General features: G+C 35.8%; 3 protein-coding genes across 4 annotated transcripts in view; 1 reads left to right on the top strand and 2 right to left on the bottom strand.

The window, feature by feature from the left end:
* The window catches only part of LOC118739059 (mitochondrial pyruvate carrier 2-like), a 29,409-nt gene that overhangs the window by 7,972 nt on the left and 2,483 nt on the right, over positions 1-18,954 (bottom strand). The window lies entirely within an intron of this gene.
* LOC118739042 (mitochondrial pyruvate carrier 2-like) lies at positions 4,746-12,991 on the top strand. Of its 2 annotated transcripts, XM_036470153.1 has the most exons (5): positions 4,746-5,158; positions 7,583-7,910; positions 7,981-8,021; positions 11,957-12,327; positions 12,395-12,991. In XM_036470153.1, exons 2-4 carry the CDS (start codon positions 7,730-7,732, stop codon positions 12,203-12,205), a joined length of 471 nt encoding a protein of 156 aa, XP_036326046.1. In that variant the 5' UTR covers positions 4,746-5,158; positions 7,583-7,729; the 3' UTR covers positions 12,206-12,327; positions 12,395-12,991. The 2 variants fall into 2 exon arrangements, with proteins under 2 accessions (XP_036326046.1, XP_036326037.1); XM_036470144.1 differs by lacking the exon at positions 4,746-5,158 and having other exon boundaries at positions 7,536-7,910.
* Positions 17,563-18,792, bottom strand: LOC118739051 (the record flags this gene model as incomplete). Its single annotated transcript, XM_036470166.1, is given in 1 exon segment — positions 17,563-18,792. A coding segment is annotated over 1 exon segment (393 nt). The 3' UTR covers positions 17,563-18,321.

Below are 18,954 nucleotides of genomic sequence, written 5' to 3'. Positions count from 1 at the left end.
TTTTTTTTTTGTTTTTCAATTGGGGGTTTCGATTCGGGTACTAAAAAAAAGAACTATGTACATACATACATACATACATATACACGATGTCCTAGACCACCCCCTCTAAAATGGAGGGAAAGGATTTTTTATTAAATACGCAAATCGGGAATGCTCTACATATGTTTAGGTGGTATTACGGAACTCGGGTTTCGACCGGAAGTGGTTCATTCATTTTTGTCCGCAGGATCTGAATCTGTTGTAAAAACATGTATGTATATCTAATTTTAAAATATGCACTTCCGATCAGTTTAACCCACTTTCACTATGCTCGTACTCAAAACTATTAAAAGTTGTATAAAACTCACAGGTTTTGTGCTTTCATACCCAAAAATCTTGCAAAGTAGGGGAAATTGAAAAGAAAATCAGCTGATCACAAGCGGATGTTCGTAAATAAACAAAAGGAAATACGGTAATTTTAAATTTCTCCATTTTTTGCGGTCAAATGCACAAGAGTTACTTCGTCTCGTCCCCGTTTACCGCCAGATCCATTCGTTTTGCTTCCATAACCAACTTGGAGAGGGCAGAATAGACGGAATGTTCTCCCATCACGCACGTTCGATTATATATGTAACACAGAAACATGGACGATGACGAAGAAAGATGAGAAAGCTTTGTTGACTATCAAGAGAACTATTCGACGCAGGATCTATGGCGAACGGTGGAAATAATAGTACACCTAGACCGATTTCACCGAAGCTTGACATGTGCTCTAGTTTTACTTAGAAATAGAGAATTGTGAACTTTAGTAAAGATGGAACAATTGACACGCCCTCTACTCTTGTGGGCGGAAATATTAAATTTCCTCCGATTTCGATGAAATTTCGTTTGTAGACTTTCTTTTATTAGAAAAACCTGAATATAAAATATGGGGAAGATTGGATCACTAAAACGTCCAAAACTCTCAAAAAATGTGGGTCCACAACAAGGTTATACTATAAAATGACATTGTAGGTTTAAATACTCGCGTTTTCCGAATGTTTGGTGAGATTTTTTCATTGTTCGAAAAATTCTTTTCGCGAAATTATGCAAAAAGAAGCTGAAATCAAAAATTACATATTTTTGCAAAGCCGCGCGAAAAGATCCAATTGTATATTTTAAGACTGCATAGAAAATTCTCTAAAACATTCGTCCAATTTCAAGACCTGACGGACTGGTACTCACACTTTTTTTTACTAATAATCTTTAGTATCTACAATTTAAAGTATTTTTTTTGTAGTAAAAAAATAGGAAAGTTCCAAAAAAATGATAAACACCTTAACCTGAATATTCCGCGACACTTAAATAATTGATTACAGTTGAAAAAGAAACACTTGCTTTATTGGGCTAATCCCCAAAGGCTACTAAACTGATTAGACGGTATCGCGCCGATTCCCGTATTTTTACGGAAATGTATACATAGTTCGTGTGGAAGGGGGGGTGAGTAAATAATGTGAAATTTGGTATTTATGACTTTTACTTTTACCTTTCTAAGTCCAACCGTTTTTTTTTATCAACTGTCACCATGACTTTTTTCTACTTGCCTCCATATAGTCGAAACACTGTGCGACGGGTAACGAATAATATGGAATGATGAACTGTTGGAGATTGGAAAATTTGTTTTTGTCTTCTTGGTTCAAATCGTCTTTTCGCATTTCAGGTGACGACATATTCAGTCAGTAACTACAATTCGAACCACTGTGCAATAAGTCGCAAGCTTTGGGAGAACCACGTGTGGCATATCATTCAACAGATACATACATATGTATATACCCAGTCGGCAAAATGAGGATCGTTTCTAAATAAACGCCTTTTGGACGGGATTTTTCAATAAGACCTCTTTGGAAGGTTTATTAGAAAATCTTCCATTAGCGTTGCCACACGAAGGTAGCCGAGAAGGTGGGTTTCCATGGCAGCGAGTGTGAAATAAGTATCTTTTAATAGCCATGCCATGGTAGAGGTGACGGTGTGTTTCCAAGGCAACCAAAGTACCAAAATATCCGAAATAAGGTCTCCCAGAAGTTCTCCTAGTTTCTAATTTTGCGGACTGGGTATGTATGAACACACGTATCTTTTGCATGAGTATGCAAGTTTGTACTGATATCAGTGAATTGTAAAAGCTCGACAAGGCAAACAAGTTCAAGTTTATATTATATATAAGTACATTAGGGTGGCCCTTAAAAAATCAAGTGAATGATTTTTTCAGTCTCACCCCCTCAATCGGTAATACCACGATCACATATATCACATCTAAATTTTGGTCCCGATTGGAGTCGATTAAAGCGTGTCGCAAAGGGGTCAAAGGATGCCGGCTTGGAGACTCAAAAAATTAAAAATATTTTTTTCCTTTAATACCCAAAATCGATACTACTTAAGTCGAAGATATCACATATAAAGTTTGGTCGCGTTTGCAGTCGGTTAAGACGTTTTCATAAGGTAATCTGAACTTGAACTCCTGTGCGACCCGCCTTCACCGACTCCAATCAGGGCGAAAATTAATAGGTGACATCTTCGACTATAGTAGGGGTTGAAGCTTAGGGAATCTGATGTAGAAATTGCTTCCTATATTTAAGGACCACCCTAATAAACGTACATATGTAGGTATGTATGTACATTTATAATTGTGGCTATGGAATGGTATGTGAGTACAAACGAAATCTGGTTTGGTCGAGTGGCGAGATTTATATTTATTTATCGCAAAAAGCGCAAATGTTCACGCTATATATACGGTGACCATATTTATGAGAGCTGAATACAGGACAAAAAATATTTTTGCAAATTTTTTCCACAACAGCTTACAGATCTAAAAGCCTTCTTCAAAGATCCTAGATGGACACTGGCAATCAAAAAGTGAGTGCATGGTGTTTTTTGTTTAATATTTGCAATGTTTTTCAAATTAAAATTTTTTTGTTATTTGTTTATAAAAATATGGTTCATGCTTTAATCAAAGCCACATAAGTCAAACTTTCACGCTTTATGCAGAACTTAGAAAAATTCCACAAATTTTCGTCTAAATTTTTAACTGAATTTTTAGAAAATTGTTGAGTACATAGATAGTTCGGAAGTGCAAAAATCCGTCAGCAATAAAAAATTATTAAAAATCAACGCAATTTTTTAGAATTGAAAAACCGATTACAAAACTGCAAAAAAAAAAAAATTTTCAAAAGATTCTAATTAGAAGCGCATTGCAGAATTAATTTTTGTAGTTTTTTGCATAAAGTTGGTAATTGGTATTATATGGTTTTTGTTAGGAAAAGAGCTTTACTTTCATAAAATAAATAATAAACATTAAATAAACTAAAGGAAAATAGCCAAAACTTACTAAAATGTCGAGTCCTAATTGCTATTTAGGTCACTGTATATATTCCTCGATTCGAATCACAGGCATACAGATTAGAAAATAGCAGCTTATGGAGAAAATTACGACCATATACCAACATCACTTAAAACTCGTTCATAGGCATGCCATTTTAATGAGCTGTTAAGGCGTCGAAACACCGAATACGGGACAAATACAGGACATTAAAAGAAACACAGAACATTTGGCGTGCCGTATAAAATAAGTAAATTACCAGGACAATGGGTCAATAAAAAGGGCGGTCACGTATAATACAGGACGGATGGTCACCGCAGCTATAAACCAAGGCGACGCGCAGATTATCAATTTTTTCTAATTATAAAAAGCTAACTAGTACCTGTCTGTGTACTCACACGCTCATTTCTGTTGTAGAGGCCCCTGCAGGAAAATGAAAACAATTTGAAGTATGAACAGTCAGTCCGCCTTCGCCTTCTTCTTCTTGTGAATTTTTCGAGCAGATTTTCGACATTAATTTCTAATAAGTAGTAAATTCAAGGACTTAAAATGCGGAGTTATGGGTTGCATAATTAGAAAAGCGAAAAATGTGTGTGTTATATTGAAGTATTTCAGAATGGATAAGGGTGTATTTATGTATCTTTGTATTTATCACTTCATTAGACATATTCCGGATATTCTTCTAAACGCGTAAAAGCCTCAAAAAACCATCCCGTAAACCATCTGTCAAAATTTGCATGGGGGAGTCGTTTACACAAATTACGTACATATGTACATAAACTTAAACGACGAATTCAATACTCAAAAGAGGTGTAAACTCGAGACAAAAATATTTAAATCTAACTTACCACCATTTTCACTGAAAATATTCAGCATTTTTATATCAATTGCGGCAATGTATGTATTTATAGAGTACAAAAAATTTGTGACTTTTACAAAAAGCGGAATATAAAAAAAACGTACCACCTTTCAAAATAAAAATGGCCAAAAGAATTTTTAAATCCTTTGGAACTATCAAAATTAAAGTACCTTCCCCGGAGAAAACCACCATTCGTGTTCTTGTCGATTTAGGCATGCATTTTTTTTTTGAAATATACGCTCCGCTTTCTGAGGGAAAATAATGTGTTTATTCAAATGAAGCGGTATGTACATATGTATTTTTCAGGGACGTGAACCGGATGAAAAATTAGGACGGTTCAGTGCAGCGGTTCGAACTGGTTTTGCACGTTTGAATTGGTTCGTCAAAACAGTTTTTTGGTCTTTGAACGGGGGCTTCGGTTTGGTTCAACGCCTATGGAATTAAAAAACAAAGTACATACATATTTGGGTCATCTTTATTTATTCAGTGACAATACAAATATATATATATATATATATATATATATATTACAGAAATATATAATGTTTGCTATCCGCTATAACGGTGTTACCATATTTAACATAAGAAAATATAAAAAATAGAGAAAATTTGTTTATTAAAAATTGGTTCGGTTTTCGGTTGGTCGGTCGTCTTTTGTATTTATCCACTGACAAAACTTACTTTAATAATTGGCCGGCTATTTCCTACTGGGTTTCTAATTTATTAGCGCCTTTTGCTGAGTTGGCTTTAGTGTTAGTGGAATTTTTTATTTTATTTTTTTATGCATAGTAAATATTTGGGAATTGTAGAGCTCTTCCGCTGAGCCGGCTTTAGTTTGAGAATCGTGAAATCAGTTGGTATTCGTCTGTTGTACTGGAATGTACCTACATTTTTTTGCATCGCATGTAGTTTTCCAACCGTGAAAATCAACGAAAGTTAGGACTGTGAATCGAAGTTTTCGGAACGAAGTGAGTAATGTGTTGAAAAAAGTGCATAATTAAATTTCCACTTATGCCCAACCGGAGCGAAATATTTGAAAACATAAATATGTATGTAAATACATATGAATAATATATGTATATATGTACATTTGCATGTCAACGTACACATGTATTATATGCATGCATAAGTGATTATATGTATGTATCGTATATAAGCAGCCGGGAGCGCTCTCCGAATTCATAGTGTGCCAGCAAAAATTTAATGTCATGCAATTTGAATTTCCGTCGCGCGCGCTTTTCAATTGCGAGTATGCATTCGGTTTGTGTGTTGGTTTGGTTCCTCAGCTTTTCGCGTTGCAACTGCATCACTAAACGCTCAATTGCAATTAGTTTAAATTTGTTATTTTTACTCACGGAAATTGGCTGTTTGTTTATCACGCCATTTCTCTATGATTTGCTTTGCTCGTGCGATTGCATTTTGCTACGATTTCGCGCCAGCCTTAGGAGGCCATCAAGGTCAAGGTTGAGGCGGAGGCGAGAAAATGTGTAGCAGAGATGGTGCTTTCCGGCAAGTCAGCTGAGCGACAGCGTAAATGTACTTAAACACATACATATGAATACATAAGCATACCTACATATGTGGTACCCTAAATATCGTCAACTACGAAATATTTGAATTCTTAAACAGTTAACAGAGATATCGAAACAAGTAATTTTTAAGCAAAAAACAACACCGCCAATTTCCACATAAAAGGTTAAGGGTACCATTAATTTCTTCATGATTCAATGATCAGATCTAAACCAAATTAGTATGGGATCACCTCTGGGATCTGGAATTATAGAAATCGGTCCAAAGTTTTTTGAAGTCGGTTAAAAAATACAGTGTTCCAAAAGCTACCGCTTAAAAATGCCAGTTTTTACTAATTTGTCTGTATGTATTAATAACCAAATAAGATCTATTCAGATCTATTCCACGACAGTCGGGTCTACGTTACCGAAACGACCCAGATTTACTGGGGAATTTGTATGTTACAACACCAACAACAAGAGATCCGAGTTCGCGTTTTTGGGCAGCGGTAATTTTTTCCATTTTTTCTTAATTAACGGTTTTTTCTTTTTTAACTTAATTTTCTTTTAATTTTTTAGATGTGATTATTTTAAAAATAAAAATAGTTTTTTTCTTTAATTCTCATTTATTCATTTTATGTATTCTCTTTAATTAAAATCTTTATTCCTAATTTTATTTTTAGATGTTATTCATTTAATTTTTAGGAACTCATTTCATTTCTTCTATTTGAAATACATTTGTTTAGTTTTTTTAGTTTAATTTTCTTTTAGTTTTTAAGTTTTGAAAAAAAATATTTTTTTATTTAATTAGCAGATCTTTCAATTAGTCTTTCGAAAGACAGCATAAGATTTGTGTCTTATATTTTGAGTTGGCCTGTTCATTGGCACGGTTGTCAAGATTTTTTAAATTAGTGTCTAATGTTACATTAGACTTTTGGGAAATGGGTAGGGATTGAAGTTTGAAATTCTATTCCTCAAAAACACAACGATAGATTTTCTGCAAAGTCTCAGAGAATGTTACTAGTTCATGAATTTCTTAAACAACTTTCTTTTTACTGTATATTATTAATTATTTTTGAGATTATTAAGGATTTTCTTTAGTCGAATTTTGTCGTGGTAAAAATTTTGCAGGAATGTTGTTTAACATATGACAAATTGTGATCAAAATTTTTGCTAAAAATGTAATTAAGATTAATAATTAATAACTGCATTATTAACTCAAGTTGGCCCAATTAAGGGAGACAATTTTACTCAATATTTCGGTAACTAAAGGAGTTATCCAAAGACGGATAACGATCTTGATTAATTTGGTAAAACTGAGTTATTGACCAAATTTGGCCGAATTTTCACATACGACAAAATTTTTTAGCCGGACGAAGATACATCAAGCGAATTTTCCGTCAAAAGGACTTCAAGGGATTCTTTTGCTCACAATGGGTAATGTAGGGCATATTGCTGTCTAACTATTTGTAAACTTTGTCTTTGGTCTGTCTTTACACTTTGTCGGAAGCAACGAACGGCCTCGACTTGCTGCTTGCCACCGCTCGCTCAGCTTGTTGAAAATTTATAAAATTATTTTGAATTTTGTTTTTTTTTTTCGACAGTGAAAAGTGAACCAACAAACACCCACAACAATTGGTTTTGCTCTCTGCTGCGCTGTAAATGAGAGTATCAGAAGATTGGTATCAACTCTCTGAAAAAGCGTCACTGTCACGCATGTTCCGAATGACGAGCCTCTCACTACCAAACAAAATACATATGTGTTTACATACATACATATGTACATATGTATTTATTTATATAAACATTCAAATATGTACATATTTTTTTGTCGTTTTTGCCTTTCATTCGCATATTTTTCTATATTCCCTATTTTCATTTCAGTACTCAGTTCTTCATTGTCGAGTCAGAGGTGAGGAAGTCATCATATCAGCAAGTGTTCAGCTAGTACCTGCTCCTTATTAGAAATTTAGAAAATTTTACTGAGCTGAGCATAGTGAAAGTAGTAAATAGAAAATAATAAAAGAAAAGATGGCTTCCTCTGCACCATCAGCGTCAGCACCCCCACCACCACCACCACCACCACCACCACCCCCATCAAGTGCCACTACAGCTGGCAAAGGACTTCCTAATAAAATTTACAATGCTCTAGTTGGCTCAGTGGACAAACATGTGCCTGAAAAGCTGCGTCCACTGTGGCAGCATCCAGCGGGTGAGCTAATTTGTTGTCGTACAACTAAATTGAATTTAGATAAACGTTTTTGGTTTTAAAATCCTTACAGGACCCAAGACGGTTTTCTTCTGGGCACCACTTTTTAAATGGGTAAGTGAATATTGGCAAAGTCGAGCGTGCAAAACGCGCACAAAGGACTTACATAATCGGTGGAAAAGTACACAATGGTTGTATGTATGTATGTATGTTTGAATCAATTATGCAAAAGCGCAAAATATTCATGGGTATCGCATCCGCCACCACTGCTCATTAACTTTATCAGCCCACCTTGGATTGCTTGTCATGCATGTATGTACATATGTACTATGTATGTACATATTTAAGTGTATGAATGGCGTCACAAACTAGTTTATTGTTTTATAAAAAAAACCTCTCGAAAGCAAAGCATTAGATTATACTTTCCAGTATATAAAATATAATTAAAATGCTTACGCCAATCATCTGGTAAATTTTTACGCTGGAATAAATCACCAACTGATAACGAAGTGATAAGTAATTAACTCACCCACCGTCGGCCTTTGCAGCAGTCAATTTCCACGCATTTGTGATTTATCAGTAAAAATAAGCGTGATCGGATGGTGATTATTGTTAATATGTCTTCTTCTTCTTCTTCTTTTTCTACTTATTTGGCGCTATAACCGCCTAAGCGATTTTGGCCGAGTTCAACAAAGCACGCCAGTCGTTTCTTTTCTATGCCAACTGACGCCAATTCGAAATGCCAAGTGCAGCCAAGTCCTTCTCCACCTGGTCTTTCCAACGCAGAGGAGGCCTTCCTCTTTCTTGGATTTCCATGCTGACATTATTATCGGTGTTAATGCTGGTTCCCAAGTAAACGAAATTCTCAACTTTTTCGAAATCATAACTGTCAACAGTGACGTGGGTGCCAAGGCGCGAATGTGCTGACTGTTTGTTTGTTGACAGGAGATACTTCGTCTAGTCCTCGAAAAGGCAGAATAGACTTCGCGTTTTTTGTTACCGATGATGTCGATGTCATCGGCGTGAGCCAGCAATTGCACGCTCTTGTAGTAAATTGTTCTTGAGCGGTTCAGTTCTGCAGCACTCTTCTCCAACATCAGATTAAAGAAGTCGCATGAAAGGGAGTCGCCCTGTATGAAACCCCGTTTGGTGGCGAACGGCTCGGAGAGATCTTTCCCAATTCTGATGGAGCTGGTGGTATTGCTCAACGTCATTTTACACAGCCGTATCAGTTTGACGGGGATGCCAAATTCAGACATAGCGGCGTATAGGCAACTCCTTTTAGTGCTGTCAAAAGTGGCTTTAAGTCGACAAATAGGTGGTGAGTTGTCGATTCTTTTCTCGCGGATCTTTTCCAAAATTTGGCGTAGTTGGCGCGAATGGCGGGGTCGCCCTTCTTGTGGATAGGGCAGAGCACACTTAAATTCCAGTCGTCGGGCATGCGTTCATCTCACCATATTCTGCATAAGAGTTGATTCATGCACCTTATCAACTTCTCGCCACCGTACTTGAATAGCTCAGCTGGCAGGCTGTTCAGCCGCGTTACTGCTATTCGTACCTCGTCATAGGCAGGCGGTGGAGCATCGACTCCGTCATCATCGATTGGGGGCTCGGGTTCTTCTTCTCCTTTCTTTCCGTGCTGCTACCATTCAGTAGGGTGGAAAAGTGTTTCCTCCATAATTTAAGTACGTTCTGGAAATCGGTCACTAGGTCGCCATTGTTGTTTTTACAGGAGTACGCTCTCGTCTTGAAACCTTCCGTAAGTCGCCTTACTCTGTGGTAAAATTTTCGGGCATTCTTCCTGTCGGCCAGCATTTCAAGCTCTTCGCACTCACGTATTTCGGCCTCTCTCTTCTTATTGCGGCAAAAACGTCTCTTTCCCTCTTCAGACCCCAATAGTGGTCCCACATAGCGCATAGGCGACATCTTTTTTCTCTGCAGCTTTATGACACTCCTCATCGTATCAGCTGTTCTTTCGGGCTCGCTGACATCCCACTACTTCTTCGGCGGTGGTACTTAATGAGCGGGAAATGTGGTTCCACTGCTTGCATATGTCGTTTTGTTGAAGAGTGCTTTCTGAGAGCAGGCGTGAGAGTCGAGTAGCGAATGCATTGGCTGTCTGTCGTGATTGCAGTTTTTCGACGCTAAGCTTTCCTTACATATTTCGGCGCACATTTTCTGCTGCACAGAGGCGGGTGCGTATCTTGGCTGCAACAAGTAGTGGTGCAAGTGGATGTTTGGGCCTCGGAGTATACGTACGTCCAAAATACTGGAAGCATGCCTTCCGTCTATCAGAACATGGTCGATTTGGTTTCTCGTTTTTCGATCTGGAGACGGCCACGTAGCTAACCTAGTACTGCATACTACCACGTTTCGGGTCCCGGCGAATTCGTTCAGCGTCAGTCCGTTGTCGGACGTTTCCTCGTGGAGGCTGAATTTTCCGACGGTGGTTCCAAAGATCCCTTCCTTGCCCACCCTGGCATTGAAGTCGTCAAGCACGATTTTGATATCGTGGCGGGGGCAGCGCTCATACATGCGCTCCAAGCGCTCATAGAAGAGATCCTTGGATACCTCATCCTTCTCTTCCGTCGGGGCATGGGCGCAAATGAGCGAAATTTTGAAGAATTTCGCTTTGATACGGATTATGGCTAGATGCTCGTCCACCGGGGTGAACGACAGTACTCGAATTTGCGCTCCTTTACATGGCAGCTGTAGTATACGTAGCAAGGCCCCAGGCATTGCTTGCCTTGCCACGTCCAACGCATTTCTTGGATGGCGGTGATGTCAGCATTGCTTATATGTAGAATATCGAAATTTATAAACGCCGAAAAAATATTCTCATAATTCTTGAAATAATCTTCACTAAATTTCCCACTTTTGAAAATTTTGCGATTCCCATGCTCAATAAATTGAATAACGAGTTGAGAATCTGCTTTTCCTCAATATGAGAAACAAAAATATTTTTTTTTTATTATAAAAAAAAAACGCTGTGTATCGAGAAAGAAACTTCACAGAGAAGAGGCTAGATTAATCTTTTATAAATAGAATTAATATTACATCTTAACACCGAAATATTTTGGATGTATTTTATAACAGAGTCGCCACATTTTCAAAATTTATGTTAATCAACTTTTTCTGTTTATGTTAAATAGAATATAACAATTGGGCATTGATATGAAACTAAAATTATATTTATACCAAATTCATAAGTTGTTCGTCAAACTGAAACTGATGATTTAGTTAAAATTTGGCAGGAATATTGACCATTCCTGAGATGTAATTTGTAGTCCAGAATTTCCAGGAAACGGAAATATCGCGACATAACTTTATGGTAGCATTTGGTATAACAGATTAGGGAGCAGCTGCAATATTTGATAACATATCGTTGTACCGTATATGACACGATAGGGGTCGTGGGAAAAAGCTGGTGTAAAAATAAAATTTCATTATTTTGTTTAGTTTACAATCACATGAAACAAATATGTAAGTACATATGTATGATTTCACAAAGCAACGTGTTCAATCGATGGAAGAAAAATGCTGAAGTAAATAAATTTACACTGAATGAGCATTCAAAAGAATAAAACACTTGTGTGTTCAGTTTCAATTCAAATTATGTATACACATTAGAAAAAATAATGCAAAAAATGCAAATGTTCGAATATTCAACGTAGCTTGAAGTAGAGCGCAGGACATTCGGTTAATCGAATAACTAGAGCTATGTATGCGATAAATTGAATATGAAATTAGTAGACTGAAATTAGCAGCTTTTGAGATGTAATCTACTAGTCAAGTCCTTTAATTTGATAACCATATTGAGAGGGTTGCGAAAAAATATATAATCCGCCATTTTATGGCGGCGGCGGTGTTATGACAACGAATTATTCACATGAAGCTAGCGAGAGCAGGCGAATTGTGTAGGGCAAGTTTGAAGATACTTTTTATACCCATAAGTAAAGCCTCCAGTAATAAATACTTACATACAAGTTTTTCTACACACTGGCTATCAAACAGTTTTCTTTAACTAATTTTTTTCTTAACTTTTCCAGACCCTAGTCATTGCTGGCCTTAGTGACTTGGCGCGTCCAGCCGAAAGTCTCTCGGTACCACAATGTGCAGCACTCGCGGCGACCGGTATTATTTGGTCGCGTTACTCGCTAGTCATCATTCCCAAAAACTACAGTCTCTTCTCAGTGAATCTGTTTGTGGGCTTGACACAGGTCATTCAACTGACACGCGCCTACTTGCACCAACAGGAACAGAACAAATTGGCAGCTGAGAAGAAAAAGGAATTATAAATGTGTAGCTCGAGTCGCATGATACATATGTAAATAATAATCAAGTATCTATACAACCATATGTACATATGTACATAAATTGTGAATAACAATCAGTCACAAGTCTACTATTATAATAAGTGGTAAGTGGTAAATACGTTTTGGGTACTTTTACAATCTAATATCAAATTTTTTGTATTCTAATTACAGATACATTTTCGACATGGATTCTTAATGCGCAGCCAGTCAAAAATTCCGCAATTACCTAACATGAATGATAGATATACAAATGGCACACAAGCCACGAAGGTAGCAATAAAAACAAAATTGATAAAAATGCTACTTAAGTTCACTATCAAATATTGTACTATATGTATCGGCAATTACGGCTAAAAGCATACGTGTACGTGTAATTAACGCAAATAACGTAACACTCGATCGATATACATATGTACATGTAGGAGGTACAAACTTTCATAATAAGTATGTATGTACGTATGTTTATGCATCAAATATCCCACTGTAGAGAAACATTTGCCAGTAATTGGTGCTCGATATGTCGAAAATTCACTAATTATACACAACTACGAAGAAATGGTGATATTATTAAGTAGATAGTAAATTACATAAAAAATACAAAAAAGTAAATGATTTTTAACTACATTAAAGCTGAATTAATTTTGAATTTAAAATGTCTCTTAGCGAACAATAATAAATAAACGAAGATCGAAAAATAAGATGAAGATGAAAAAAAAAAAATAAGTTTTAAGCGCACAAATTATGTAAACAGAAGCTAGATAAAGCATGCAAAAAAGTTGTATTTGCATAGCAGTTTATTAATGAAAGTGAAATTATTTTGTCTCGTGTTTATTCCATATTTTTTATTAATAACTACAAGCTGTTGTATTTAAATTTGTAGATCTTTTTTGCTTTTTGTTATTCCGATTTGCAAATTGTTCAATACATACACAAAGCGCTTCAAATTTTCAATCGCAAACAGGTTTTAAGCGTAGAAATAGAATTTAACAAGTGTATATGTAAATATCAGAGGCTGTAAAAGTCACGAAGTCTAGCAGAGAATTAGCAAATATTTATGTAGATTTGTAGCTTTCATTCAGATTAATGTTATTTTAAAGTAGCAAAAAATTATAAAATGTATAGTAACTGCTTACATACATACATATACATATATCTATGTACACAAGGATGTAAGCATTTATGTATGGAAAAATGACAAAATAAACGCGAATGGATATACATACATGTGTATATATGTAGTTGGAATTGAAAAAAATTTTATAGTTTGGAAGGGTACATAAAAATTCAATAAAGACTGTAAAAACCTAAAATATCTGTGTTCGTATGGAAAAGTAGCTTATTTTGAAAGGCTGGCTTTTGTATAATGCGACATTTCCTTTATTCTTTAAACGACAAGGAATTTTGGAATGAGACTTAATAAGAATATTGACTTGCTAGTATCAGAACTATTTCTTGCACGCCAAAAGTTGTCCAACGGCTCAGCGCCATTGAGTAATTCGAAATCGTATGCTGCGAATGCCGATTTATACTAAAGCCAGCCTTTCGACATAAGCTACTTTTCCATACGAACACAGATATGTATTATTTGCTTTTGTGGGCTGGGATTTTGATGACTTTAGAGTTAACAAAAAAAAAACTTAAAAAAATTCCTAAATGCTGTTAATAATCCTTAAAATAGTACCTAAAACTGAAAAAATGCCGGTATTCAGTTTACGTTTTATGAATTTTTAGAAGAAACAAGTAAAGAATTATAAGTTCGGGCGAAACCGAACTCCATATATCCGCGCCGGTATCAAACAGGGTTGCTGCGAATATTATTTCGAAATAAAAGTCCTTTCCAGATAATAAACAAACCACTTATTCAAATTAAACAAGTTTGGTATCAAATTAAAGATCACTTAAATAGCTTTAAAACTGAAATGTCTAAACGAGGAAAGCCACATATTGAAAAATATTTCAATACAAATTTTTAATTAATTACGATAGAACAAACCTTGTGCGAGGTATATGAATTTCTATAGTATTAAATTATAAAAAAATAAATATAAATAGCGGTCGTTCGTTATTTCTGTTTAAAAGCTATTTCAGTCCTCTTTCATATGATACCAAATTCTTTTATTTTGGATAAGCGGTTTGTTTATTATCCGGAAAGGACTTTATTTCGGAATAATATTCGCAACAACCTTGGTATCAAATATCGTCGTTAAAATTTTCTCTAAACTACCTTTGCATGATAAGCAGGGGTATTTTTCCCCCGATTTCAAACGTTTTCGATAATATGCTAAGTTAGGCTTAATGGTGTAATTAAACAAAGTTTGGTAGAAATCTATAAAGTGGTTACCGAGATACACCTTGTAGTCATAAAGTGGGCGGTGCCAAGCCCAATTCCTAAAAGTCAATAGCATTGCATTATTTATTGTTAAGAGATTGTTGTAACTATTAACTCAGTTATTGAAATATCGGAGTTTTCGTACCACCTTTACCATTATACGAGAAGCGGGTGTAATTTTAGTCCGATTTGAATAATTTTCAACGAATTGCTTTTCCGTACCAAGGTTATTAAGTGCACCGAGTTTAGTAGGAATTGATAAATCGGTTACCGATATACACGTTTGTGGTCATAAGTGGGCGGCGCCACGCCCATTATTCAAAAATTTATAATATAATCTTCTGCTGAGTGGTTATTGCAATAATCGTTTTTGAGTGAATTAGCTCCAGCAGTTACTGATCTATCGCAGTTTTCGCGTTTCTGTAAAATACCGTTACATTGTAGGTGGGCGTGGTTGTTGCCCGATTTCAAAGATTTTCAACAGATTTCTTAGCTAGACCCTATGCAAGCCTCGTACCAAGTTTGGTAAGGATTGGCGGAGCGGCTACTGAGATACAGCATTTCATCATAAGTGGGCGCGCATTTTTCAAAAATTTCATAATATTATTTTTTACCAAAATTCTTCTTCACATACTAATTTTCAACAATTTGCATTCAATACTTACTGAAATATCGTAGTTCTTGGATTTTTCGATTTTTCGATTTCGCCCATTTTCAATCGCAACCTACCCTGGATAAAGGACAACCTACATACCAAGTTTCGTTGAGAAATCTCAACATTTTCTCGAGTTATCGTGCACACGGACGGACGGACGGACAGACAGACATGGCTTAATCGACTTCTCTTTTCATTCTGAGCATTTATGTATACATTTGTCAATATCTATCTCGATTAGTTTTGGCTGCTACAAACAACCGTTGTGTGAAGAAAATTATAATATGTACTCTCATTTTCGTTGTTGGTGTTTCCGACAGGGTGGGAGTGTGATGTAATGTGGTACGATTTTCCGTCATCCCTTGTAAAATTTGGTTTGGAGACAAACCGGTTTCGGCGTTGTGCCATCTTGGTCCCACATTACATCAAAATTATGGGCCTGTTTGAGGCACGTAATAAAAGCGGCAATACTGCAGCACTGATGAAAATTTGCAAAACTGTTGCAACTTCCCAACTGATAAAACGTTGCTAGAAATTCACACCGAACGTGATACTTTAATAATTCGCGCAACACTGCGGTTGTGATTACATCTCGAGCAAGCGCTATAATACCCTTGAGCACAAGTGTGCTCGGGTATAAAAAAAGTCTGGTTTCAAACTACGTTTCTGATTTTTCATTACAATCGTCAGGGATAGATGATATTTGTAAAATGCACCACGTAAACAATTTTGCATGGCTTACATACCTTAAAAGGGCAACTGAAAAGTTTACTCTCACATAGAAATTTAGCTTTCATAGCTGTAACGGATTAAATAAATACATGTGGGACATTCCATCGTGACCGGTGGAACATTTTACTCCAGACTGTGATCAGTTGTGAATTATAACTACGTTAACGGAACTTATATAACAGCGAATAGTAGGTTTGATTCCGTATTCCTCGGACTAAATTTAGTAAACCAGTAAAAAAAAAATAAAAATTCGCTCAAAGCGATAGAGTAACACTGAAAAGTACGGGATCACTTCCTAGTAAAAAATGGTAACTTCTGACGTCAACAAAACCTCCAAATATTACTTGCAAAATGTTGGTTATTTTATATGTAAACACGCTCAGCTCATACATGTACATAACCAAAAAAACTTTCAAAATTCATTAGAATTCATCCATCATATGACTATTGTCACAATTACTGCGCCTAAAACACAATATAAAGATTGTTTCGCCATTGTCGCGTACTCAGTAGGTCATAACAATAACAATGACTATTGTCAGCATTAGAGCGCTTAAAAGAAAATTTGCGGCATAGTATTAGGCGCATTAGTAAAGACAATAGTCAGGCGTTGAGTTTTGTCAGTGGCGTTACAATAGGGCTGTAAAACTGGTATCTGCTGACAAAGAGAGGACCTAGAACCGAGTACGTGATCAATTTCCAGTAAAATCTGGTAAATTCTAGTAAAATATGGTAAGTTCGGACTCATATGGGATCACAACTAATATCTTTTAACATAGAACTATAACTAATGCATAAAACTCTTTAAAAAAATACCAAACGATGTCTTAGTTCTATGTAACTATCATTTGAATGAATATAACTGGTAGGACACTGAAAATAATTACGTTTTACCTTTGTGCTTTGTGCATAGTCAAAATTTGTCGCCCCGGTTATCGTAATTTCCCCATTTATGTGCTACCAAAAGAAATGGCGATCGCAAAACCCACAAAAAATCACTGATTAAGAAATTGCCCTAAAATTAAAAATGACTAAATAATTACTACTGTACTGTGGTACAATTTTAGGAGTTTTGTTTTGGGCATCAATCAAATTATATCGAAACGGTAGTATCCAGACGTGATAGTCACAATTCTAAGAAGCAAAAAACTGGTAAGTTAGATTTGATATTACTAAAGCCCCTTTACAACACTTTTAAATAACACTTTAATTTCTATTTTTCATTAAATTCTTTAATTAAGGGTCTAAAAGACCCATAACAAGTGGAGCTTGTAAAACTATAATATAATTACATTTCCCATTTCTTAATTTGTGTCCTCTTAAACTTATAAAGGCACTACCCAAATTTAGATAAAGGCCTATAGCGCACTCACGATTAATGGGATGATTTTTTTTGTAACCCCTAGTAAAATTTCCTGCTTAATATTATTGTGGAACATTATGAGCGTTATCTAATATTTCCGCTCAAAGCAAGTCTCTTTATCACTTTTATCAAATAACAGCCATTAAGCAATAAAACATTAATTTTGGGATACGAAAATCAAACTTATATTTGTTCTTGTAAACTTTTGAAAAATTTAAATAATTATGAAGCATTAAATACTCTTTATATGTATTTTTTCATTTTTTTTTCTTATGTTTATCCAAAAAATGCAATAAGTATCCAATCTTTAATAGAAATTGGTATGTTCACGTATATATAACATACAGAATATACATACAAATTTAAAATTAAGTATAAGTGTAAGTACAAAAGGACCGAGAGTGTAAGCGCACGCAGTCAGCAATATAAATACACACATACATATGTACATTGATCTACATTTGCCAAAGAAAACGCGTCATAATACTACATACTTTGAAAAAGTAGACGAATTTAAAGTAAAAAAAAAAACCGTCGATGTCAGAGATACAAAAATTCACTTGTTTCATTTAAAAATTTCAACTCGTATAAAAATGCAAAAAATCACCAACCGACGCACGCAAACGCTCTCTGTGCTTTTATTTTAAGGATAGTTGGCTTTTTTGTGTTTTGTTGTGTCGTTAAGTTAATAATAATATACTTGTCACACAAAGGCAATACATATATAGATTGTAGGAAGGAAGTATAGATACTTGAAATTTGTGAATTTCATTATATTCACTTTATATTTTCCGTTGCCATAAGCAATTTCATAGTTGTTGTTGTTGTTGTTATCAAGTCAAGCAAATAGTAGAAGTAAATGCGATTATTTGTTGGTTGTTGTTAATGCGATACATTCGACGAGTACAAATAACTTACATATTTAATATATATTGTGTATTTTATGTTCTTTGTTTGTTTAGCGCTGCTGTTATCGCATTACTTTGCTTTACTTTACCACTGGTGGCGACGACGGCACTTTACCAAAAGCCACCCGAGGAGAAACCACCTGGGGGCACACGCGTACGCGGTGGCTCATTGACACCACCAGCCTGGCTATTAGCTTGACCACCGGTGGGTGTGGTGGCGGCGGCGGCAGCCCTATTGCCTTTCTGACTTTCAGCCTCAGGCTGAGCTTGCTTAGAGTGTACGATCTCTTCACGTAGTTTCTCGACCTTTTTATTGGGATCCGTCGAGTTCATGCAAGCGTTCATGTTGGAAGAGTTTTGTTGATTGTATTTGGGACGTGGTGCATTAACGGCGATTTCGGGCTCCGAAAAGATGTTGGAGTGACCACCGCCTGGAGGCTTTAGAACACGGCTAGATGGACGGGTGCTGCAGGTGAGACCGCAACGAGTTTCGGTGGAAGTCATTTTTTTTTTTTTTATTTATTTATTGGCAACCGGTGGCGGAAGTGACTGAAGTGTACGAAAAAATATTAGCAGCTAATGTAGATAAATCCAGGAGTGCTGATTTGGCTTCAATGAACACAGTTGAAGTTTTGAAACTGCAATGAAAGTGTGAATAGGATAAGAAAAATTATTACTGTCTGCTTAAAATTGTATTGTAGCCAAAAGCATTCAATTTAATTAAATTACACACACACACACACA

This window comes from Rhagoletis pomonella, unplaced genomic scaffold, assembly GCF_013731165.1.
Source record: "Rhagoletis pomonella isolate Grant_MI unplaced genomic scaffold, Rhpom_1.0 Rhpom_scaffold_00001, whole genome shotgun sequence".
NCBI classification, from domain to species: Eukaryota; Metazoa; Arthropoda; class Insecta; order Diptera; family Tephritidae; genus Rhagoletis; species Rhagoletis pomonella.
The sequence above is the reverse complement of the archived record's forward strand: the minus strand, read 5'-3'. Positions and strand labels throughout refer to the sequence as shown.